The sequence below is a fragment of the Ornithorhynchus anatinus genome, chromosome 3 (assembly GCF_004115215.2).
Source record: "Ornithorhynchus anatinus isolate Pmale09 chromosome 3, mOrnAna1.pri.v4, whole genome shotgun sequence".
Taxonomy (NCBI): domain Eukaryota; kingdom Metazoa; phylum Chordata; class Mammalia; order Monotremata; family Ornithorhynchidae; genus Ornithorhynchus; species Ornithorhynchus anatinus.
The window spans coordinates 93788255-93812703 of NC_041730.1; the positions used below are offsets into that span (position 1 = coordinate 93788255).

A 24449-nucleotide genomic window follows, 5' to 3' on the forward strand; every position below is an offset into this window, starting at 1 on the left:
ATTCTCAGTTGAAATCTTAATTATTGAAAATGTCTAAATTTAGTTTTAAGAAATGATGTGGTGGGCCAGTTTTTTTTAAGTAAATTTGCAAATCCCTGGTTATAAATTAGTCACAGTGGGAGTTTTACTCATTTTCAGGCCATGGAAATATCATTTTGAGCCTTTTTTTCCTAGTGCTTCTAAATAGTATACTAAATTTTTAAAAAGTAATGTACTTCCCCAAGTTCTGTGACCAGAACAATACTGATGAAAACAGAGTATCCTTATTCAAATACCCTATGTGATTCTTTTGGGAAATGGTAGGCATCTTGCTTATTGATTATGACATACATATGACCGATTAAAATGTTTTAAAATACTGAGGACAATCTTAAGATAGTGTGTAATCAGGTAAACGTTAACAGCACCCAAACTATTATTGATGCCTTGTTTTTTTCAGATATGGCTTATAGTGAAAAGTTAGTTCAGAGGTAAGTGTGATAAAATTAATATTATTTAATTTAAACAATTATTTTACTATTTAGTGTAATGGGAATTCTGTGTTCCAGATGTGATGTTAAATAGGTGTTGGGAACCTAGGAGTCTCTCTCAAATTCTTGCATGCCTTAACCTTATGATGAACTCTATGTTATTATATTATTTGACTTATCTTCTTAATTGAAATAGTATTTTTCAGTGGAAAGAAAATTCCTTTACAAAAAAACTGTCTATTGTGAAACCTCTGAGATGGAAACTTTCCATGACTTGTCAGCGGGTGTTCTCTTAGTATTTAGGGGACTTGCTTGATGAGAAACTGCTAGCGAACATTAATGGTTTTTAAGGAGACAGTGCACCCAATCGAAAGAAACCTTTATGCATTTCTTTGCAAATAGGTACTTCCCCATATGACAATCCTCATTTGGATGGGAGCCCAGTTATAACTTATTTTAGAGTGGGTGGGCTAGTAAAAATGTTTGTGAGAGGAGAAATATTTTAAAATCCATACTGTATGATTTCTATGCAGCTAAAATTTCCCTTTTACCTTGTTTTTATATGCTGTCGAATTTTAAGGTGATTTAATTGCAGAGGACTTAATTAAGATACTTGGTTTGAATAATAGACCTGCATTTAAAGTTTTTCAACAGATCCCCTTCAGCTTACTGGATTGACTGATGTTGCTGACATAATTCATGACCTTGTAAAAGACGGTGGCATTTCTGCTCATGATCTGGGTTTAACTGAAAATCAAGCTAGGAAAATTACCAGGTAAAAATCAGGTGATTCTAATATCTGGGTTGAACTGAAATCATATTATTACAAAGGTGAAATTACTTATTAGTTGTTCAAATAGGTCTTTTCCAGTATTTGTTAAACAGGTGGTTCATTATATCCATAATTAGGAACAAAGATTTTAAATTTAGACTAAAACAGTATTTATTTCTTCATGATCTGTAGGATGCTTTAATGTTATCAGAACACATTATTCATTCATCAGTTGTATGTCATAAAACCAATTCTGAATTCCTGCCAATTTTTACTAGGTCTTCCTCAAGGGAAATGGTCCTTTAGACCATTTCTAATGTTAAATTTAATGTTTAATAATAATAATGTTGGTATTTGTTAAGCGCTTACTATGTGCTGAGCACTGTTCTAAGCGCTGGGGTAGACACAGGGGAATCAGGTTGTCCCACGAGGGGCTCACAGTCTTAATCCTCATTTTACAGTTGAGGTAACTGAGGCACCGAGAAGTTAAGTGACTCGCCCAAAGTCACACAGCTGACAAGCGGCCGAGCCGGAATTCGAACCCATGACCTCTGACTCCAAAGCCCGGGCTCTTTCCACTGAGCCACGCTGCTTCTCAATAGTTGTGTACTCTGCTCGATATGCTGCTCATACTTGTGTAAGCTAGACACTGTGAGTCAGCCTAGCCTGTCTTTCCCTACTCAAGACATCTTGGAGGCAACCTGATCCACGCTCTTGGATGACCCACAGCTCCACATTCTTCTGATTAAAAACTGCAAATATTAACCTTGAAAATAATTCTGTTAATGTTTTTCCATTCTAGTGTTTGAGCTCCTTCTGTGTGCAGAACACTACGCTAAGTGCTTGGGAGAGTGTAAAATAATTAGATATAATCCCAACACTCAAGGAGTTTACAATCTAGGAGATTGCATCCTAGCTAAAAAAAAACAGAATATTTTTTTCTTCCTGATTATTCAGGACATTTTTTCAACTGGAAGCAAAAATAGTCTTCATGGTAGAATGAAGATTAACTAGAATTACGCTTGACTCCAGAAAAACAACACATATATGATCTCTAAGCTTTTTTTTCCCCCCAAAAAAGATAGTTATTCTCCATAAGAAAACTGCAAGAGTCCAGGCATGATAAGTGGGGGTACCCTTTCTTCCGAATTAAATCCAAATTAACAACATTTTAATTAGTCCATTCAACATTTTAATTAGTTTTAGAAGTCTAGTTTCTAAGACTAGTCTCCAAAAAAGTGTACAGAGTTTGATGAAACTCACATGAGCAATAATGTATTTCATGTTTTTGGGGGGAAAAATCAAGAACTCCCAATGCTCTTGGTAAAGTCAGAAAGAAAATAACTTTGTGACCATTTATTTTTTAAAGGAATTATATATTTCAATATCTTACATTTAAAGAATAGCAAAACATCCCTTGTAATCTTTGTATAGTATGAATCAAAATTCTTGGGAAGTCTGACAGTATTTAGGAAAAACTTTAACAGCATTTACTTCATTATGACTTGCAGTTTAAGGTTTTCTCTAAATAGTTTTTTTTTTACAATCTTTGGTTATTAAAGAAAGTTGAAAGGATGTAACTACATTGGTTTCCTCCATGTTAAATTTCTTAGCACCCGAATTACTCGGCAGCCTCCGAGAACCGAAAAGGAGAAAAAGGAGATTCGAGCTTGGATGAAAAGGAAACAGAAAGAAAGAATGGTGGAATACCTGGGTAAACTGGCTGAACAAAGAGCTCAGGAACATAATCCTTTTCACAGCAGAAGAAGTGCAGTAAGCAGCACGTTTGAATTGACCGCTTTCTCACTTTTCTTTCCTTCCTTTATTTATCTCTTGGAAAAATGATTTGGTTATCAGAAGGGAAGTACCCGAGGCGCAGGAATAAATCATTCTGGGGATCAGAACTCCGTTGAATATCCTCCCCAGTTCATGCTTGATGTTGGGGTGGAGATGAATTTACCAACTATAAATTGCAATCCATTTTCAAAATGAACAGAAACTCCTTAGTGTGGGCAACTAGTTTAGCATTTTTTATTGTAATCTTTAGAAGGAGATTGTAAATTAAGACTGATCTCTGCTGCTGGTTTGCCTTCAAATCCTCAAATCTCAACAAAGTTGGTTAATAGTTCTCTGCCTAGTTCATCCCATGTATAGAATTGGAATAATAACACTTCCATAACTCAGCGTTTTGGTTAGTCTTGGTTAGTCTTACCAAGAGCTTGGCTTTTGAAGTACAAGTGAAATAGAGAAGCAACCTGGCTCAGTGGAAGGTTAAAGGCCTGGGAATCAGACGACGTGGGTTCTAGTCCTGGTTCTGCGTGACCTTGGACAAGTCACTTAATAATAATAGTGGTATTTGTTAACTGCTTACTATGTGCCAAGCACTATTCTAACTTCTTTGTGCCTCAGTTTCTTCATCTGTAAAATGGGGATTAAATAATAATAATGTTGGTATTTGTTAAGCGCTTACTATGTGCCGAGCACTGTTCTAAGCGCTGGGGGAGATACAGGGTAATTAGGTTGTCCCAAGTGAGGCTCACAGTTAATCCCCATTTTACAGATGAGGCATCTGAGGCCCAGAGAAGTGAGTGACTTGCCCACAGTCACACAGCTGACAAGTGGCAGAGCCGGGATTTGAACTCATGACCTCTGACTCCCAAGCCCGGGCTCTTTCCACTGAGCCAGGCTACCTCTCTACCTCCATCCTCTAACCTAGACTGCGAGCACCATTTGGGACAGCGACTGAGTCCAATCTGATTAGCTTGCTTTACCCCAGGGTTTACAAATACCATAAGTATATTAAGTGTAGTAGGTTGAATAATAAATGGTAAACATTGGAATTTTCATACATATTTCATGCAATTGCCAACTCAAAAATGTCAGCTCTTCTCCCATAGGAAGCTTTAGGTAAATGGCCATAATTCAGATTAAAAGTGATCCATTTAAAGAAGAAACTTTAAAATATCTGATATTTTACTTCATAATTAGTTTTGCTCTTGGGTAGATTAGCCACAGGAAATCGTAGAGCTAATAAATGTCATCATAAGTTTTTTTTTCCCTATTGTCTAAGTTCAAGTTTTAGAAATGCTACTAAAAAGTGGGTTGTACCTCCAGTATTTCAAACACGTGCCAGCTATTTCCATATAGATTTTTTTACATGGATTATATTCTTTTTTAAGAAGATGACTTTCCTGCATTAACTTTACTTTCTGTAGGCCATGTATTATTTCAGATTTGCATACTTGCAAATGTTCATCAACAGATGATGAAATAGAAGTCTTCTGACTTTTTACTAACTTTTACTAACATCACTGGAAAATATCTACTGAAGCTTCCAGATAGTTGTCTTTTTTCTTTCCCTAAGGATGCTATTTGATAACTTCCAGGTCAATAAAAATTACAGGATCACACTAAAATCTGTAATTTTCAACCCGTTACAGAGAACAGTGAAGTTATGTAATATGAATTCTGGGATATAATAGGGATATAATATAACTAGACATGTCTTATTTTATAACAGAATGCTATGACTTCGAGGGAAATTAGACTGAGTCAGAAGTTGAAAGTTGAAAAAGATAAGTAAGTATCAGTCAATTAAATTCATTGAGCACCTCTTGTGTGTACAGCACTGTATTAAATGCTTGGAGAATACAACAGAAGGTAAGTAGACATGATCCCTCCTGTCATGCTTACAGTATAGCGGAGGAGCCCGACATTACCAAAAATTCTAGGTAAGAGAAAGCAATGGAGAGTATAAGATTTGTATCTAAATGCTCTGCTGGTTTGTAAGTGCAGAGTTGATGCAAAAGTGCTGATGTGTCGATTGAGGTATTCAAAGTAAGAAGAGAGATTAATAATAATAATAATGAGGGTATTTGTTAAGCGCTTACTGTGTGCAAAGCACTGTTCTAAGCACTGGGGGGATACAGGGTGATCAGGTTGTCCCACGTGGGGCTCACAGTCTTAATCCCCATTTTACAGATGAGGTAACTGAGGCACATAGAAGTTAAGTGACTTGCCCAAAGCCACACAGCTGACAGTCGGAAGAGCCGGAATTAGAACCCATGACCTCTGACTCGCAAGCCCGGGCTCTTTCCACTGAGCCATGCTGCTTCCCGTAATATATAAGTGCCTGGACCAGAGGGATGGTCATTTTGATAGAGCGGAAGGGTTTGATCCCAGAAATATCATGGAGAAAAATCTAGTAGGATCTGGTGGGGCTGGGGGTTTGAGAGAGAGGAGGAAGCCTAGGAAAATGCTAAGGTTACGAACTTGAGAGATGAGGAGCGTGGTGAGGTGAGCTGTAATGGGAGTAGTAGGTGGAGGAGCAGATGTTGGAAAAAAATGAGAAACTATGTTTTAGGCATATTGAAGTTGAGGCTCCAGCGGTACATCATGTAGAGATGTTTAGGTAGCAGGAGGAAATACACGCTGGCAGTGGAGAAGAGGGATCAGGGCTGATGAGGGAGATTTAGCAGTGATTGCATAGAATTGGTCGTTTCAACGATTGGAACAGATGAGCTCCCCGAGTGAGTGAGTATAAACAAGAAGAGAAGGGAGTATAAATAAGAAAATCGGATTAACTTGTATCTAGCCCAGTGCTTGACACATAGTGGGTGCTTAACAAATACCATAACTAATAATAACAATAATAATAATGGAGTCCCAGACGAGTGTCTTGAGGGACATCCACAATTACAGAAGGGAGAAAGATTGTCCAGAGAAGCGAAGATCCAGGAGAGAGATGTCAGAAAAGCCAGGATCAGATGATGTTTCCGTGAGAATGGAGTGATCCACAGTGATCAAGGCAGATGAGAGGCAGAGAAGGATTAGAAGAATCTCATAGAGTCTATTTGGCAAGAGAGAGACTATGAGGGCCCTTGAAGAGACCAGTTTCCGTTGAATGAAAGGAATGGCAAGAGAATTGGAGGAGAGAAGTTGAGACAATAGGTTGTTTGAGGAGTTTAATGGAAAGAGGGGGAAAGAGACAACAGCTAGATGGTGTAGTGGCAAACATAGATTTTATTAAATGAGGAAAGAAATGGGCATTTTTTAAGGCAGAAGGGAAGGAGCCATTAGAGAGTGAGGGATGGAGATGGCTATCAGGGAGGGGAGAAGATTGGGTACAGGTAAAGAAGGTAAATTTTGAAAGCAGGCAAGCAGTCTCCTCTTGAGAGATGGGAGAGAAGGATGAGAGAGTGGTCGTAAGGGTGAGAGGTAGCTGGGGCGGTGAAGGGGAGATTTGGGAGAGCTCATCTGATGGCTTTGATTTTGTCCCCCGACTATTTGGCAAGGTCAAGATGGGCAAGAGGCTTGGGGCACTGGGGTTTCAGGAGGGAGTGGGGTCCAGATTAGTTTGTGGGGTAAATGTTGGGGAGATGGTATGAGGAAAAATCAGTTGTGCTGCTGAGCAGAGGAGAGGGCAGTTATAGCACTAAAGATGAATTGGAAATGGCCAAAATAGGCCTTGGATTTCTTTGATCCGTCTCTTGTCAGAGAGCGCGGGAGCAGATGGAGACTTGCAAGGGATGATGGAGTGAGATTGATGGAGAGGCAGGTGGGCAAGGGAGTTGGCTGTGAAGGAGAGTGGGAAAGTGAGAGCATGAATTGGTGCATCAATTAGGGACCCCAAATGGGACATGGTGGCCTGGAGGAATTTGAGGAGTTTTTCAGGGGGAGAAAACAGTTTTGGAGGAAGAGAAGGCAGGTTGGGAAGTTGTGGTCAGAGAGTGGTGAGGGTAAAGATTCCACAAATTAAGTGGTGGTAATGAGGTACAGTGAATAAAGTGGAGTAGAGAAGGAGATGAGCAGAGTTGAGAAGTGAGAGGAAGGAAGCAGGGGGAATCATTAGCCGTGTCTACATGGGTGGGTGGCAATTGAATCCAAAATTGTATTTCAATTGCTCCTGTAAAGTAAATTATTTAATATCTGGTTCTAGCAATAATTATCTACCATGTCACTTTTGTGATTGCCTTTCTCAGTTGGACAAGGATCTTTTTTACACTGACTTTTCTAAGCCTTAGTTTTCATGTTCTGTCTGACCCAAGATTCTGACTTATTTGTGATGCTTCATATGAGATTAAACGTTTTCCTTTTTTACTCCAAAGACGTTCCCATTCAGCTATTGCAGTTAGCTTTTTTACATCTTACTTTGATCCATGTATATGTGTGGTGGCTTTCATCTACTGCTACAAAGCACTGTACAATCCCCATATTACTATCCAAGAGAGGAAGCTGGCCCAAAAAAACAAAACAAAACAAAAGGCCAGACAGAATTGAAGTATCCAGTAGGTCAGACCCAAAGAATACTAGTTTGTCTTCAGTGTATGCTGTTGGTGCGCCATAAACGTGACTTTAAAATGAGTTGTTGTAAAGTAATCTCTTCTCCACTATATTGTTTCCAAAGAATGCTACAATCTAAGCACCGTAGTCATCGAGTCTCAGAAGCAGTTACTCTGATGAATGAGCTCTTATCCGAGACCGTGCGGCTACCGACAGATGAATCGAGGCCGTTGTCCGGCACACCCGCATTGGCTCGAGGTCTGAGAAGGCAACTCCTCCCTCCCCCAAGAGGGTAAGAGAAGCTCTGGTACAGTACATTGTGAGAGAGTTGGCTGTTCAGTCCGGGAACAGATGGAATTGGTGTTTGATCTTCATTTTAGTCCTGTTATGTACTCTGTTTTGCTGGGTATGCCTTTTGGCCGATTTCTGAGTGAAATGAAAAAGAAACAGCTTCATAACAAGGAACACAGTCAAAGAAAGGCCTTAAAAGGCGATAGTAGTAGAGTAGCAATGTGGACTAGAGGAAAGAGCAGGGGCCTGGAAGTAAAAGGGCCTGGGTTCTAATGCCACCTCTGCCACTTGCTTGCTGCGTGACCTTGGGGAAGTCACTTAACTGCTCTGGGATTCAGTTTCCTCCTCCGTAAAACAGGGATTCAATTCCCGTTCTCCGTCCTACTTACAGTGTGGGACCTGATGATATTGTATCTGCCCCAGCACTCAGTAAGGTGCTTGGCTCAATAAGTGCTTAACAAATTTATTCATTCAAGTCATGTTTATTGAGCATTTGCTATATGCAAGGCACTGTACTAAATGCTTGGAAAGTACAATTCAGGAACAGTTAGAGACAATCCCTGACCACCACGGGCTCACCACAATTACTATATTAACCTAATGATCGGATTCTACTGCAGGTGAGGCACGAAGTGTTTGGGAATTTACAATTGAGTGGGGAGAAATAGATCTTGTTGTACATCTTCCGGCATTGTTACATGGAATAAATTGAGTAGGAGCAGGCCCACAGGATCCCTGCTTTAGTCCAGTCGTGGTGGGCAATGGAGACCTTCCCAGCCTGAGCCCCCCTTTTCCTCTGCTCCTCCTCCCCTCTCCCATCGCCCCGACTCCCTCCCTCTGCTCTACTCCCCCTCCCCGCCCCTCAGCACTTGTGTATATATGTACATATTTATTATTCTATTTATTTTTATTAATATGTATATATCTATAATTCTGTTTATGTGTAATGATGCTACTCATGCCTGTTTTCTTATTTTGATGTACATATTTATTATTCTATTTATTTTTATTAATGATATGTATATATCTATAATTCTGTTTATGTATAATGATGCTACTGATGCCTGTTTTCTTGTTTTGATATCCATCTCCCCACTTCTAGACTCTGAGCCCGTTGTGGGCAGGGATTGTCTCTGTTTGTTCCTGAATTGTACTTTCCAAGTGCTAAATTGTACTTTCTAAGAAGCAGCGTGGCTCAGTGGAAAGAGCTCAGGTTTGGGAGTCAGAGGTCATGGGTTCTAATCCCGGCTCCGCCACTTGTCAGCTGTGTGACTTTGGGCAAGTCACTTAACTTCTCTGGGCCTCAGTTTCCTCATCTGGAAACTGGGGATTAAGACTTTGAGGCCCTCGTGCGACAACCTGATCACCTTGTATCCCCCGTCAGCACTTAGAACAGTGCTTCGCACATAGTAAGCGCTTAACAAATGCCGTTATCATTATCATTAGTACAGTGCTTTGCACAGAGTAAGTGTTCAATAAATACGATTGAATGAATAAATGAGTGAATCAGAACAGGGCTCTGTTGGCTCTGACCTGGCCAGCCGGGCTATTGCTTCTATTAAGAAGCAGCTGAGAATCATAAGGTCGTGGGTTCTAATCCTGAATCTGCTCTGCCACTTGCCTACTGTGTGACCCTGGGCAAGTCACTTCACTTCTCTGTGCCTCAAAGTTACCTCATCCGTAAAATGAGGATTGAGACTGTGAGCCCCATGTGGGACAGGGACTGTGTCCAACCTGCTTTCCTTGTATCCACCACAGCACTTAGTACAGTGCCTGGCACATAGTAAGCGCATAACAAATATCACTATCGTTATTGTCAAGCAGGCTCAGACCCTTGATGTACTTTACAGGATGGTCAAATTTACATAATTATTTTCAGAACCCAGCTTTACTGGTGATGATGATGATGGTATTTGCTAAGTGCTTACTATGTGCCAAGCACTGTTCTAAGCACTTGCTTTTGTATGGTCCGTGAAAACTGGGTAGAGGTTTTGGGATGCTCCCTGATCTTTCCTCAATCGGGGATCCGACAGGGATCATGTCTGTTTTGCCATATGATAGCATGAAGCCATGGTGTGATCCTGGCTACATTCTGTCGCCGATACTTTGTCATAGGCAATTTGGATGTACTCTGGCCGGAATCTTGCTGGCACTGGAGAGTAATGATTTTTTTTTTTTTAAATGGTATTTAAGATCTTACTATGTGCCATGCACTGTACTGATCCCTGGGGATTAGTACAAGAGAATCTGGTTGGACACAGTCTTTGTCATTCATTCATTTATTCATTCACTCAGTCGTATTTATTTGAGTACTAAGCACTTAGAAAGTACAGTTCAGCAACAGATAAGAGACAATCCCTACCCAACAACGGGCTCACAGTCTAGAAGGGGGGGAGACAGACAACAAAACAAGTAGACATCAATAGCATCAAAATAAATAAATAGAATTATAAATAGATACACATCATTAATAAAATAAATAGGCCCAGGAGTCAAAAGGTCATGGATTCTAATCCCAGCTCCTCCACATGTCTGCTACAAGTGCTGTTTATTTGTACTGATATCTATCTCCCCCACCTCTAGACTGTGACCTGGTTGTGTATTGTACTTTCCCAAGCACTTAGTTCTTGCTCTGCACAGTAAGTGCTCAATAAATACGGTCAAATGAGTGAATGCTATGTGACCGTGGTCAGGTCACTTTGCTTCATTGGACCTCAGTTTCCTTATCTGTAAAATGGGATGTGAGCCCATGAGCCCCACATAGGACAGGGACTGTGTCTGACCCGATTGGCTTATATCCACCCCAGCGTTTGGTATGGAGCTTGGCACATAGTAAGCGCTTAACAAATGCCATTATTATTATTATTTCCATTTTTCCCAATGGACAGCTGTGGACTTCACCCACCGGGAGGTTTTTTTTATGTGTGGGGACTGGGGAGGGATATGGTTCCAGGGCCACGCCCTGACTCCCCAGCTTGTTCTGGGTTGCTCCCCATTCCAGGAGCACCCACTGGCAGCCACCCTCTTCCACCTGCCTCCTCGCCATTCCGGTTAAGGGAATTTTTTTGGTGGCTTATTATTTTATTATGGTATATTCGACTTGGCCACGCCCGGTATGTCATAACAAATCGAGTATTTCTTTTTCTGTAGGGATAATCCTCATGGTCACACTTTGTTAACGAGTCAAGCTGAAAAAATCAAATTTGCTTCTAAACCTGCTTATGCTCAGAAAAGATCCAACCTCTCTCGAGGACCTCAGAATTCAATTTGGTCGACGGGTAAGACTTAAATGCTCTTCATTTTTGCTTTCCTCAACAAAATGTCATCGCTCTTGTCATTGCTGTTGTCAGAATTCAATTCATTCGAAGAGTAAGGCCTAAAGACTTCTCATTTTTGCTCTCCTCAACAAAATATGTTTGCTATTGTCTTTGCTCTCGTTACTTGCCTGTTTTGCGAGCTGATTTGGTAATGATGGTAGGCAGGCCTTGAGCCAGTCAGCCAGTCGTTCCTCTGGGCACATTCAGGAGGCCAGTGACCAAGGATTATTTGTTGCCAATTGAAGGCTCGATTGTTGCCCAGAAGGTAGGAGGCCAATCCAGAAGACCAGGCACCTTGCCCCGACATCTGATCGTTAGGGACGACGGCGAGGTCAAAACATGGAGAAGTCATTGGGCTTCAGAGGATCAGCATGCTAAAAGGCAGTGACTTACTCCAGCTCTGTGACAGTGCCGAAGATTGGTGACTCTGATCAGTCAACCTACTGTCTGCCACCCAAGGGGGAGAAAAATAAGATCTGGCAAACGTTATATTGTTGCCTAATTTTAGCGGTATACAAAAGATGTGCAGATCCCCGTGGCCAAGTTCTGCAGTGGCTATTGGCTCAAAATCCCCAGTCAGAGCTATTAGTACAACTAAGGCATCGAAAAGCAGGGTCCGACCATCCAAAATGGCTTTAACTGGAGGAGAATAACGAGGTCTGCGGGTCTATTAGAATATAAGTGTCAAGTTCGGCGAACTGGTACTTTTCGTAAACAGTCTGAGAGCTGTCAAGATTGGGTGTAGCAAAATAGATCCCACTTAGGACTGGTTTGATGAAAACAACTGGGTCATTAAAAAAAAAATAATTGCTTGCTGCAAAACATCAACAGCACCTTGCAGCTGCTCATGATTAGAGTAGATTGGAGGACTGGAAAAAAAAACTAAAAACCTGTGAGAGGACATGCAGATTAAGGAAAGAAATTTGTGCCACCCTTTGTGGGATGCTAAAGCTGAAAAGATACAGGACTGTGCTGATTGCTGTCAAACTAGTACGCTATCACACTGTGTCCAACCTGATTGTCTTGTATCTACCCCAGTGCTTAGAACAATGCTTGGCACATAGTAAGCACTTAACAAATACCACAATTATTATTATTATAGTGCATTGATAAAAAAGCTATATACCCCCCCAGCGTGGCAGAGTGGATAGAGCACAGGCCTGGGAGTCAGGAGATCATGGGTTCTAATTCCCACTATGCCTCTTGTCTGCTGTGTGACCTTGGACAAGTCCCTTCACTTCTCTGGGCCTCAGTTCCCTTAACTGGAGATCGAGACCATGATCCCTCTGTGGGACAGGGAATGAGTCCAACCTAATCACCTGTATCTCCCTCAGTGCTTAGAACAGTGCTTGGCACATAGCACTTAAGAGATGCCATAATAATAATAATTATTACTATGATATCACTGAAGAATACAGATGGAGACAGTCAATCAATACTATTTGTTTATTTTTATGGTATTTGCCAGGCACTGTACTAAGCACTGGAGTAGATACTTGTGAATCAGGTTGGACATAGTCCATGACCCACATGGGGCTCACAGTCGTAATCCCCAATTTATAGACGAGGGCACTAAGGCACAGAGAAGTGAAATGACTTGTCCAAGGTCACACCACAGACAAGTGACGGAACCAGCATTAGAACCCAGGTGCTCCTGACTCTCAGGCCTGTCCTCTGTCCACTAGGCCACGCTACTTCTATTGAGCTCTTGTGTGCAGAACATTGTACTAGGCTCCTGGGACAGTACGATAGACTTGGTAGACTTGCTCTTGCTTTAATGGGAGACAAATCTCACATTTATAGAGAGGAGGAAGAAGGAAAATTGTATATAAGGATGACAACTTAAGTGCAAGGGTATGTAAAGCAATAGTTTTTGTGGTATGTAGTAAGCACTTAAGTATCTTTATGATTATTATTATTATCATTGTTATTATTACAGGTGCTCATTAAGTACACAAGTGCCTAGTTGAAGTGCTGAGGAGGTAGGTGGGGTAGATTTAGCCGGGGGAGAAGAGAAATGAATCAAGGCAGGCCTCCCAGGAAGGGTCATAATCACTCATTACAGGCCCAGAGGAAATTTCACACGAATGACTAAAACCACTACCTTGATCTTCTGGGCACGTCAGCCAGCTCACCTGCATTGGTGCAATCCTCCCAGACACACTTCTTCACTGGGCAGGACCCAAGAGGAGGAGGATGAAGGATGCCCAAGATCAGTCAGTTGAAATGAGGTTTCTGCAAGAAGTGAGGATAAAATTTGTGAGAAGCAGTGTGGCCTAGTGAATAGAACACGGGCCAAGGAGTCAGAAGGACCGGGTTCTAATCGTGGCTGTGCCACGTGTCTGCTGTGCGACTGTGGGCAAGTCACTTCATTTCTCTGTGCCTCAGTTCCCTTATCTGTAAAATGGAGTCTAAGACTGTGAGCCCCATGTGGGACGTGGCCTGTGTCCAACCTCATTAACTCGGATCTACCCCTGCACTTAGGACAGTGCTTGGCACAGAGAAAGTTCTTTAACAAGTACCATGATAATTATTATTATTAAGGGAGGGCAGAGCAAATGATTTAAAGACCCAGCGAGGGACATTCTCAAACCGTGCAACCCAAGAGCGGAGTATTGGATGGCAACTGCACCAGACAGGTCAGCCTGATGGGTGGCAGTTGGCAGGAGGGGTTGCCATCCTTGAGCAAAGTTTTCAACAAGATTGGGGGCTCGAGAGAGCATCCCCGAAAGAGAGAGATCCCCCGGATGGGACGAACCATGACTGCAGCGATTTCACGCACCCAATACAGAAGGAGGTGTCGGTCACCCTCCCATGTAGAGATAGCATCAAGAGAGGCGGCGTGGCTCAGTGGAAAGAGCACGGGCTTGGGAGTCAGAGGTCATGGGTTTGAATTCTGGCTCGGCCACTTGTCAGCTGTGTGACTTTGGGCAAGTCACTTAACTTCTCGGTGCCTCAGTTACCTCATCTGTAAAATGGGGATTAAGACTGTGAGCCCCAAGTGGGACAACCTGTTTCCCCTGTGTCTACCCCAGCGCTTAGAACAGTGCTCGGCACATAGTAAGCGCTTAACAAATACCAACCTTATTAAAAATGAAGGTGTAGATATAGGTAAGGTAGAGAGAGCAACCAACGATGGAGAAGAGGCATATTAGTATAGCAAACCGTGTGAGTTGATATGAATGGATTTCATATAGTCCGTGACCATGGCCCTGTTGTATTCCTTTTACACATTAACTATGTTGTTATGAAAATACTGTTCTGAAAATGCATATTTTATATTTCAAACCACCCTGGCTAGGGAAAACACAGACATGACGTCTACGGCTAATCTTTTTTTTGACTGAAATAGTATCTCCATGTAGATTTAATGACGCGGTAGGAATTTACTTTTTAATGTTCCCTGTTTGGTTTTATTTTCTGTTCTTTGGCTGAAGTTCACAAAAAATTGGGTTTTGTTGTTTGGTGGATGACCTCCAAGGGCAGGCAATTCCTGCCTATGTTATTACGATGGTCGTAGATCGAATAGGATGCCGCAATCTAAACTACGATCCTTCCTTCTACCTTTTTAGCTTCGCGAATATCCATTGTGGGCAAGTAGTAATCATGGCCAGATTGGTGATTTAAAAAAAGAAAAAAGACAAAAACTGTCTCTATACTGTCAGAGTGTATACTGAATTCAAATACACATTTAGTGTTTTTTTTAATCTTGTCTGTAGCTGGCTACAATGTTAGAATGTACTGTTCTTCCAATTTAGTAAGCCATTTATCTTAAATATAAGATACGGTGTGTGACACAAGGGGCTTTTCTGAAGCATATTATGTTTTCATTCTCTTCTCAACATTTTCTGCATTTGTAATGGTAAGGTGATGAATCCAAAGCCATAAACCATGGCCACCCTTTCCATTGTAGTTTTATTTTATGCTTTTACATCCAAGTAAAGAGCTTTGTTTTGTCTTTAGGAGCTGCCAAGTTCGCAGTTCAGAAACAAACACGGGATGCCAAAGCGACAGTAAGAAATGCACCAAGATCTCCAGTCACCTCTAGGCAGAGTAAGTTGTGAAGGCCTAAAAGTTAATAGTTTGTTGAAATACTAAATGAATAAAACACAGAGATAAATCACAATGAAAAATGGAAAAAAACTACCTAGTTACATTTTGGAGAGACTTGTGGGTCTTGAACACTGGCTCCGTGCTCTGACACGAAGAAAGAGAATGAATTGAAAAAGCACGTCTAAAGACTCACGTTTGAGTCCTTTTCTTAAAAATAATTTACTTTTATTCTCTTGGTGCATAGCTCCATGTCATTTTGATTTTCAAATGATATATGATGCGTTTCTGTCACTAGGGAAATTTTGTTTACTTAAGGGATAGAAGGTAGAACATAAAGATGCAAATAAGCCCTGTCTCTCTCCCTTGTCCCCCTGCGTGGGCAGGCTCCCAAACACACCGATAGATTTTCTTAATTTAAAACGAAAGTCATTGTGATGGCTGAAGTCACAAACATTTTCAGAAGACGTGTGTGGAGAGGCAAAACGGGGAATCCTGTTAAGCTTTGGAAGAGAGAGTGCAAATGTAGAAAAATGAATCATCCTGTTTTGCAGTTCGTAACTATTGCTACCTCCATTCTTTCTTAATCAGTAGTATTTATAGTATTTAATTGACTGCCTGTTGTGGGTAAAACATTTTACTAGGCAAGTACAACAGAGAGTAAATGTCTCTTTCCCTCCAGATGCTTACACCTTAATGGAGGAAGCATTTAGACAAAATATTTACAAATAGTGGGAGAAGGAAGAATAAGGAGGTAATGGGAATTAATACCATTATTACCAGGATGATTTAGCCAAATAATCCTGTACAAATGGATGGATGTTCATAAGTAACTTTGACTGTTGATTTGATGGAATTTTATGGAAGCAGCATGGTTTAGTGGAAAAAACACGGGCTGGGGAGTTAGAGGTCACGGGGTTCTAATCCTGGCTCTGCCACTTGTCAGTTGTGTGATTTTGGGCAAGTCACTTAACTTCTCTGTGCCTCAGTTACCTTATCTATAAAATGGGGATTAAGACTGTGAGCCCCACGGGGAACCACCTGATTACCTTATATCTACCTCAGCGCTTAGAACAGTGCTTGGCCCATAGTAAGTGCTTAACAAATACCAGCATTATTATTATTATTACTTGATATGACTAAGCTTTAATTGAGGGAGGCTTCCTGAAGGTGGGATTTTAAGAGGGCTTTAGGGAGAGCTGTGGCCTAGTAGGTTTGGGTAGGGGAAGAAGTTCTAGGTCAGGGGAATAGTGAGAGGAAGGAGTTGGGGGAAAAGAGCTAATATTAATCAAGCAATGGTATTTATTAAGCACTTTCTGTGTGCAAGGCACTGCACTAAGTGTCTACAATAGAATAGCGTCGGCAGACACGATCCCTGCCCACAAGGATCTTAAGGTCTATGGGAGGAGCTGTAAGATGAAAGCTAATGGAGAACCTTTAAGCCGACGGTGAGGAGTTTTTATTCGATGCAGAAGTTTTTGAGGAAAAGGGATGTATGCCAACTGACTTGTGGGCAGGGAATGTGTCTGTTTGTTGTAGTATTGTACTATCCCAAGCACTTAGTAAAGTGCTTTGCACATGGTAAGTGCTCAATAAATATGATTGAATGAATGAATGAGCCTTCAAGATGATCCATGCAGCACGGTCAAGTTCAGCTTAAAATGGGGAGGAGCTGGAGACAGGCAGGTGAGGGTTCTGATGCGGTAGTCTATTGTGATACGTAGAATGCACCAGAGCGGTAGACGTTTGGGTGGAAAGGAATAAATAATAATGATAGTATTTGTTAAATACCGTAATTATTATCATTATTAAATGGAGAGTAAGACAGACAGCCCCATGTGGGACCTGGACTGTGTCCAAACGGAGTTCCTTGTATCGATCCCAATGCTTAGAACAGTACCTGGCAAGTAGTAGAGAAGCAGCGTGGCGCAGTGGAAAGAGCCCGGGTTTGGGAGTCAGAGGTCATGGGTTCGAATCCTGGCTCCACCGCTTGTCAGCTTTGTGACTGTGGGCAAGTCACTTCACTTCTCTGGGCCTCAGTTACCTCATCTGTAAAATGAGGATTAAGACTGTGAGCCTCATGTGGGACATCCTGATTACCCTGCATCTACCCCAGCACTTCGAACAGTGCTGTGCACCTAGTAAGCACTTAACAAATACCAACATTATTATTATTATTAGTAAGTGCTTAACAGATACCATAAAAAACAAACCTACGGTGTGAAACAACTGTCCATTTCCCATAGGGAGCAAGGGGGAGGTCACCCATTACTCCCACTATGGAGTTGGGGGTGCAGAAATTAGCTTTGCCTCTCTTACTTTTTGGGTGGGACCGGCAACTAGAGATAGCACACTCTGCCTGCCCCAGAGCAGGAAAGAGCCCAGAATGGGGCTTTGTGCCTGGCATCTTGGCAGCAAGAGGAGGAGGAGGCTTCTGTGGTCCTCACGGGATGGGCGTGGGAACTCAGCTTTTAGTACAGTGCCAGCCACATAGTTAGCACTTAACAGATACCATTTAGAATAAATGGATCAAAAAAAACCGTTGGAGCTGCTGTGGCATGAACCCTGTAGGGATGCATTTCTTGGCCAGAATCCAGTCTTGTCTCAGTGGATCCTCCAGGCTGCCTGGGCAGTTCGTGGGAGGTAGAGGGCTTCGCCTCCCGCTACTTTAATAATAATGATGACATTTGTTAAGCGCTTACTATTTTGCAAAACACTGTGTTAAGCTCTGGAGAGGATACAAGGTGATCAGGTTGTCCCGCGTGGAGCTCACAGTCTTCATTCCCATTTTACAGATGAGGTAACCGAGGCACAGAGAAGTGAACGACTTGCCCAAAGTCACACAGCTGACAAGCGGCTGAGCAGGGATTTGAACCCATGACCTCTGACTCCCAAGCCCGGACTCTTTCCACTGAGCTATGCCGCTTCTCAATAATGATGATGATGGTATTTGTTAAGTGTTTACTATGTGCCAAGCACTGTTCTAAGCGCTGGGGTAGATACAAGGTAATCAGGTTGTCCCCCATGAGGCTCACAGTCTTAATCCCCATTTTACAGATGAGGGAACTGAGGCACAGAGAAGTTAAGTGACTCGCCCAAAGTCATACAGTTGATAAGTGGCGGAGCCGGGATTAGAACCCACGAACTCTGACTCCCAAGCTCGGCTCTTTCCACCAAGTCACGCTGCTTCTATTTTGGGGTTAGGATAATAATAATATTTAGAAAATAATAATATTTATGGTATTTAAGTGCTCACTATGTGCCAGGCACTGTACTAAGCGCTGGGGGTGGATACAAGCAAATTGGGTTGGAAACAGTCCCTGTCCCACATAGGGCTCACAGTCTTAATCCCCATTTTAGAGATGAGGTAACTGAGGCACAGAGAAGTTAAGTGCCTTGCCCAAGGTCACTCAGCAGACAGGTGGAGGAGCTGGGTTTAGAAGCCAAGTCCTTCTGACTCCCAGGCTTTATCCACTAGACCACGCTGCTTCTTTTCACGCCCCTTTCCTTTCCCTCCCCTATTCCCTCACTGCTCTGCCCCAAAGCCCCGCCTCCAAGCTCAAAATGGAATTTGGAGGTCCAGTCCTAGATTATCAATAATTTTAAAATGTAAATCTTCGTCAAAGATAATCTAAACATTTTAGAGCAGGAAGCTCTGAATCAAAGTTTGAGAGGCTCTTGAAGCCAACTGTACTTTTCTGTTTCACGGAACTTTCTTTCCTTCTGTCATCTTTCTCTGCCTGAAGATCGGATGTCCAAAGTGGCTAGCAGAGAAACATCGCCTGATCTTAATGAGGATCAACCACATTTGCAAAGACCCAGCCGGCAGCAGTGGAAGTTACAAGAGGGAAGACCCATGGCAGCTATTCCAGGTTTGTAAGTGCCAGAGAAGCAGCGTGGCTCAGTGGAAAGAGCCCTGGCTGGGGAGTCAGAGGTCGTGGGTTCTAATCCTGGCTCCACCACTTGTCAGCTGTGTGACTGTGGGCAAGTCACTTCACTGGGCCTCAGTTACATCAGGAAAATGGGGATTAAAACTGTGAGCCCCTCGTGGGACAACCTGATCACCTTGTATCTACCCAGCGCTTAGAACAGTGTGTAGCACTCAGTAATTATTTAACAAATACCATTATTATTATTATTATCTGGATGCTGCCATTATGAAAATCACTTCATTCAGCAGGCTAAATGTGGACAATTAAAGGATAGACTTGATCCCAGACTGAATGTTCAATAGCATTTCAATAGTATTTATTGAGCGCTTACTATGTGCAGAGCACTGTACTAAGTGCTTGGAATGGACAATTCGGCAACAGGTAGAGACCATCCCTGCCCAGTGAGGGGGTCACAGTCAAATCGGGGGAGACAGAAGGACAAAAACAAGACAACTTAATTGCGATAAATAGAATCAAGGGGATGGACACCTCATTAACAAAATAAATAGGGTATTAGTGACTGTTGTGGTTTTGGAGGGGGTAGTCTGCCTTGCTCAGGGAGGATCAGGTCCCTCCCTGATGCTGACCTCAGCTTTCACACCTGAAGGGACAAACTTCACACCCAGTTATTTCAGACAGATGGAGACAGAGGCTGGGCATGTGGCAGAACATGTAAATTTGCTGCATAAGCACCTGTTCAGTTTGGTATCTTTGAATCTCGCCTTGAGTTATCAACTGCCAGCTTCCTGTTTACTTCACAGTGCTTGTTCATGTGTACATTGCTTTTCTTTGCCTCAGGATTTTGCCACCTCTCTGTATGGTGTGTATTTATAAATCTGTTTCTCCGAGAAACTCGTTGGGTTACAAGATTTTTTTTTTTCAGTAGCCTTTCCCCTGCGATTGGATTGGGTTGGGGTTTTCTCGATTATGAAGTAAAATATTTTCTGAGTAGACGAGCTTCCTGGAGTGGGGCTGGAAATTGGCAGTCCGGCCCTTGGTTTCAGTGTTATTCAGACACAGGTGGCTGAAGAATGACGTTGACCCATTTCCCTTTCAGACCCACTGGGTTGGGAAGGCAGGGGCCCCCTTCTCCACCTGTGAAATCAAGCAATGCTGGGCTTTGCCCAGTTTCTAAAGACAAAAAAAAAAATGGATCAGTCTCTTCATGCATCTAGTTTTCCAAGATGAGCTAAGAATGTCTTCCCCAAATACGTGATGCAAGTTGGCTTTCAGATTATCAGACGTAAACTAAAAGTAATAGGAAACACTGTTCACCTGCTCTCTGCTTGTACTCCCACAGCAAATCCAGATGGCCAAGTACAGTGACCCTTTTCTATGTTTAAATAGGGCTCAGGCAGAGGAGAAAACCAGTTGAAAATTTCACTCAACTGTTGATAAAGATGTGTCTTTAAAGACGTGAAGCAGCGTGGCCTAGTGGAAAGAGCCCTGGTTTGGGAGTCAGGATGTGCGTTCTAATCCTGGCTCTGCCGCTTGTCAGCTGTGTGACCTTGGGTATGCTACTTAACTTCTCTGTGCCTCAGTTGCCTTATCTGTAAAATGGGGATTGACTGAGCCCCATATGGGACAACCTGATTACTTTGTATCTACCGAACACTTAGAACAGTGCTTGGCACATAGTAAGCACTTAACAAATACTATAACAATAATAATGAAGACCTATTATTGACCCAAGGCACTGTTGGTGTGGGGATGTATCCAGGAAGAGCCATTCAAGGTAGGGAAAAATTGGCCAAACTCACCTCTTCCCCTGCCAGTCTGATTCAGCAACCCCAGGTTTCACTGCAAATGCAACTTTCTGTATGATGTCATTGTATCGAACTTATTGAGTGCTTACTGTGTGCAAAGCACTGTACTATGCACTTGGAAAAGTACACTATAACAACAAAGTCCCTGTCCCTTGTGGGGGCTCACAGTCCTAAGTAGGAGGGAGAAGAGTTATTGAATCCCCTTTTTACAGACGAGTAGACTGAGGCCCAGAGAAGAGAAGTGACTTTCCCAAGATCAGACGGCAAGTGATGGGCAGAGCCGGGATTAGAACCCACGTCCTCTGGCTTCCGATCTGTGCTATCTCCACTAGGCCACGCTGCTTCTCATGCTGTCTGAGCCCGGCCCAGCATCCAGGCCTGCCTCCGCTCTGGTAGAGTTAGGTTCATGCTATGACAGAGAGTTATACATCTTTGAACAGTTAGATCAGCCCTCTGGGATCCCTTATCGAAGCTTTGAAGGGCCTGCACGTCCGGTAAAATGTTCTTCACTCCTCCATTCCTTTGGATTTTCTCTCGATGGTCTGCTTGGTGTTGAGTGACTCGGAGAAGCATGGGTTTTTTTTTTGTACTGCAATACTTTCCCTTTGAGGCCCAGCCAGCGGAGAATTCAAAGTTGTAACTTAAATTATTTAGGATCCCTGGATTTTCAGAGCCTACAGTCCTTAATACACTGTGTCCTCAAATCTTTGCTTGCTGGCTTAGCTGAAAGAAGGCCAAGATGGTAGATTATTTAGTGACTGAAGATCACTCTCAAGAATGCCGATTTGTTGCAAAAAACACAGCCGTAGCCAGGTGGGTAACACCTGTTTTTCCCTTATGCAGCCTCAAGTTATCCAACACCTAACGTAAGGTACCTGAGTTCTCCTGGCGATCCTGTGGGGAGTCAATCTGAGGCAGATGTAGCATATGAGCGAGAGCGAGATGTAGTGAGTCCTTGGACTGTTCCTCCAGAAATCCACAGAATCCTGCACGATAATCACGATCCCCTTTTTGAGGTAAGAATTTTCCTTCAATGCCCCCTTGAACCCTAGGTGTTTTTATATCCTGAAATTTGCTATACCACTGACTATTTTATTGAATTTGGTCTGGGAGTCAGAAGGTCATGGGTTTTAATCCCAGTTTCACCACTTGTCTGCTGTGTGACCTTGGGGAAGTCATTTCACTTCTCTGTGCCTCAGTTACCTCATCTATAAAATGGGGATCAAGACTGTGAGCCCCACATGGGACAGGGACTGTGTCCAAACCAATTTGCTTGTGTCCACCCCAGTGCGTAGTACAGAGCTTGACACGTAGTAAGTGCTTAACAAATATCACATTATTATTATTATTGTTTCATAGAGGCTGCGGGGTGGGGTGAGGGAAACACTTGGGGTGAGAGTCTTCTAGAATTAGTATTTTACTGGGCTGAAATGTTTGGTGCCAGAGTTCCCAGACTTTCAATCTAGTAACTCCTTTGGCATCTCTAAATTTTCCAGGCTACTTTTCATTTTTTTATACCTGACTTTCTCCCCCATTCCTCTTTTTAACCTACCAGTATAGCAGTGATGTTCATTCTCCTTCTGTTCCAACAACCACTGCATAGGCCTATCGTCATCCTAGATTGCTTGGTCCCTACTTACTAACTATGTATTCCATCCAATCCTTGATATCTCTTTATATCATAATTTCTAGCTTTGAGGGAGGGAGGAGCCATAGAAAAACAGAGAAAAATGGGGACGGAAGGTGAAGGATAATTTGATTATTCGCAAGGGATGGGATGAACTTTTTCCCCAACGTGTCCAGCGCTGGAAAAGTGGTGGATTAGTTGATGAATGCAAAAAGAGAGCACTGCATGTATAGAAATGACAGGTTGTCAAGAACTAGTGAGCTCTTCCCAGTAGGGAAGACAGTTACTGAAAACATCTCAGAAAAGACAAGAAATTTGGATTTAGACCAGAGAGTTACCTATCCCTGAGTCTGTGCCACATGCCAGTTGCAATGGCCGTTTAATGGAGAAAAAAGAAAGCTCAGGTGCCTCTGGAGGAAATCTGCCTGGAGAAATAGGTCCTGGCATCGTGTCTGCCGGGGGCTTCCCTTCGGCTGGCAAGCAGCTGAACGTTGTGGGCATCAGAGAGGAAATGCTCAGAACTACTTCCTCTCCAGCTAGAAGCTTTTACCAACTCTAACTGTTCAAACCCCTTTTGGGCTACACAGTCCACTGGTGGTGGTAATAATAATGGCATTTGTTAAGCGCTTACTAGATGTCAAGCACCGTTCAAAGCACTGGGGTAGAAACAAGATAATCAAGTTGGACACAGACCTTGTCCCACATGGGGCTCTCAGTCTTAATCCCCATTTTACTGATGAGGGAACCGAGGCAAAGAGAACGGAAGTGACTTGTCCGTGGTCACCCAAAAGACAAGTGGAGAGAGGTAGTGAAGGGAGACCTCCACTGCCCAAGACAGGTCTGGAATCCCCTCTAGACCGTAAGCTCACTGTGGGCAGGGAATGTGTCTGCTTATTGTTGTATTGTGCTCTCCCAAACGCTTAGTACGGTGCTCTGCACACAGTAAGTGCTCAATAAATATGATTGATGAATAACCCCTAAGAGATCTACTCAGATTTTGTTTTACTAGTTCAACCCTAAGAGGTCATACACCATTAAACCAATTCTCTCCTTCCCCCCGCATTAGGGCTCTTTAATTCTTGAAGATAATGGTTCCCGGCTCAGTGTCAATGGTCTGGATACCATATCGGAAAGCACCGAAAGCATCCTCAGCAAGCTCGACTGGACTGCCGTTGACGCCATGGTGGCCAGCATAGAAGACAAATGAAGACAGATGTGCCTTTGAGAGCACAATCTCCAGCCACTGTGCTTAAGGCAAGGGTAACGTGGATTTGAGACTAGGATTTTTCAGGGAAACAAATGCCTCAGGAGAGAGATCCTCAGCTTCTTCACCTAAAGGGAAGTTCAGCGGTAGCATTCTGGTTTTCTCTGTGCTTAGCTGTGAAGCCTCATCAACGCTGAATAAAATAATTTTCCTTGGATAATGTTTTTGTCTTGAAAATCAGTAATTTAATTTTTTTAAATAAACCTGTTTTGGAGTAGAAGGGAAAACTAGTAAATTCTATTCAGTGACTCTGTTTCAGGCCTTAGGTCACTTTAGATTTGGGGGCAGCGGGGCTGCTTTAAAATCCCATGCATATAATTTATTGCTTAACATTCTCAATAAAAATCTGGTTTATTTCTTTAATTCACCTGGCAGGTTAAATTATTTCCACAAATGTCCTTCCTACTTTTCCTAATCTTACTCCCCTTGCCCCCTGCCTCTGCCTCAAAATAGGTCTGTGGATGAACCCTAGTCAATCAGTGGTATTTAAATCAATCAGTGGTATTTACTGAGCACTTACGGTGTGGAGAGCACTCTACTTCACACTTGGGAGACTTCAATGTGCAACAGGGTCGGCAGGTTCTGAGTTGGTAGGCGCATTTTCTGCCCACAGGGTGCTTCCAGTCTACAGCCTTTGAAGACATCCAAGAAATGCATTCCTTGGCTTACTTTCTGGGA

The 24449-nt window shown here is 42.6% G+C and overlaps 1 protein-coding gene across 4 annotated transcripts in view; it reads left to right on the plus strand.

Moving 5' to 3' along the window:
- Positions 1 to 24134, plus strand: part of CPLANE1 (ciliogenesis and planar polarity effector 1) — a 111119-nt gene extending 86985 nt beyond the window's left edge. For all 4 annotated transcript variants that reach the window (XM_029059915.2, XM_029059916.2, XM_029059913.2 and 1 more), the window contains 10 exons: positions 440 to 470; positions 1114 to 1245; positions 2856 to 3015; positions 4763 to 4821; positions 7649 to 7816; positions 10966 to 11093; positions 15096 to 15185; positions 18929 to 19054; positions 21724 to 21896; positions 23574 to 24134. In XM_029059915.2, coding sequence (XP_028915748.1) covers positions 440 to 470; positions 1114 to 1245; positions 2856 to 3015; positions 4763 to 4821; positions 7649 to 7816; positions 10966 to 11093; positions 15096 to 15185; positions 18929 to 19054; positions 21724 to 21896; positions 23574 to 23714 — 1208 coding nt within the window. In that variant the 3' untranslated portion in view covers positions 23715 to 24134. The remainder of the gene's footprint in view (positions 1 to 439; positions 471 to 1113; positions 1246 to 2855; positions 3016 to 4762; positions 4822 to 7648; positions 7817 to 10965; positions 11094 to 15095; positions 15186 to 18928; positions 19055 to 21723; positions 21897 to 23573) is intronic.
- The last annotated feature ends 315 nt before the right edge of the window (positions 24135 to 24449 follow it).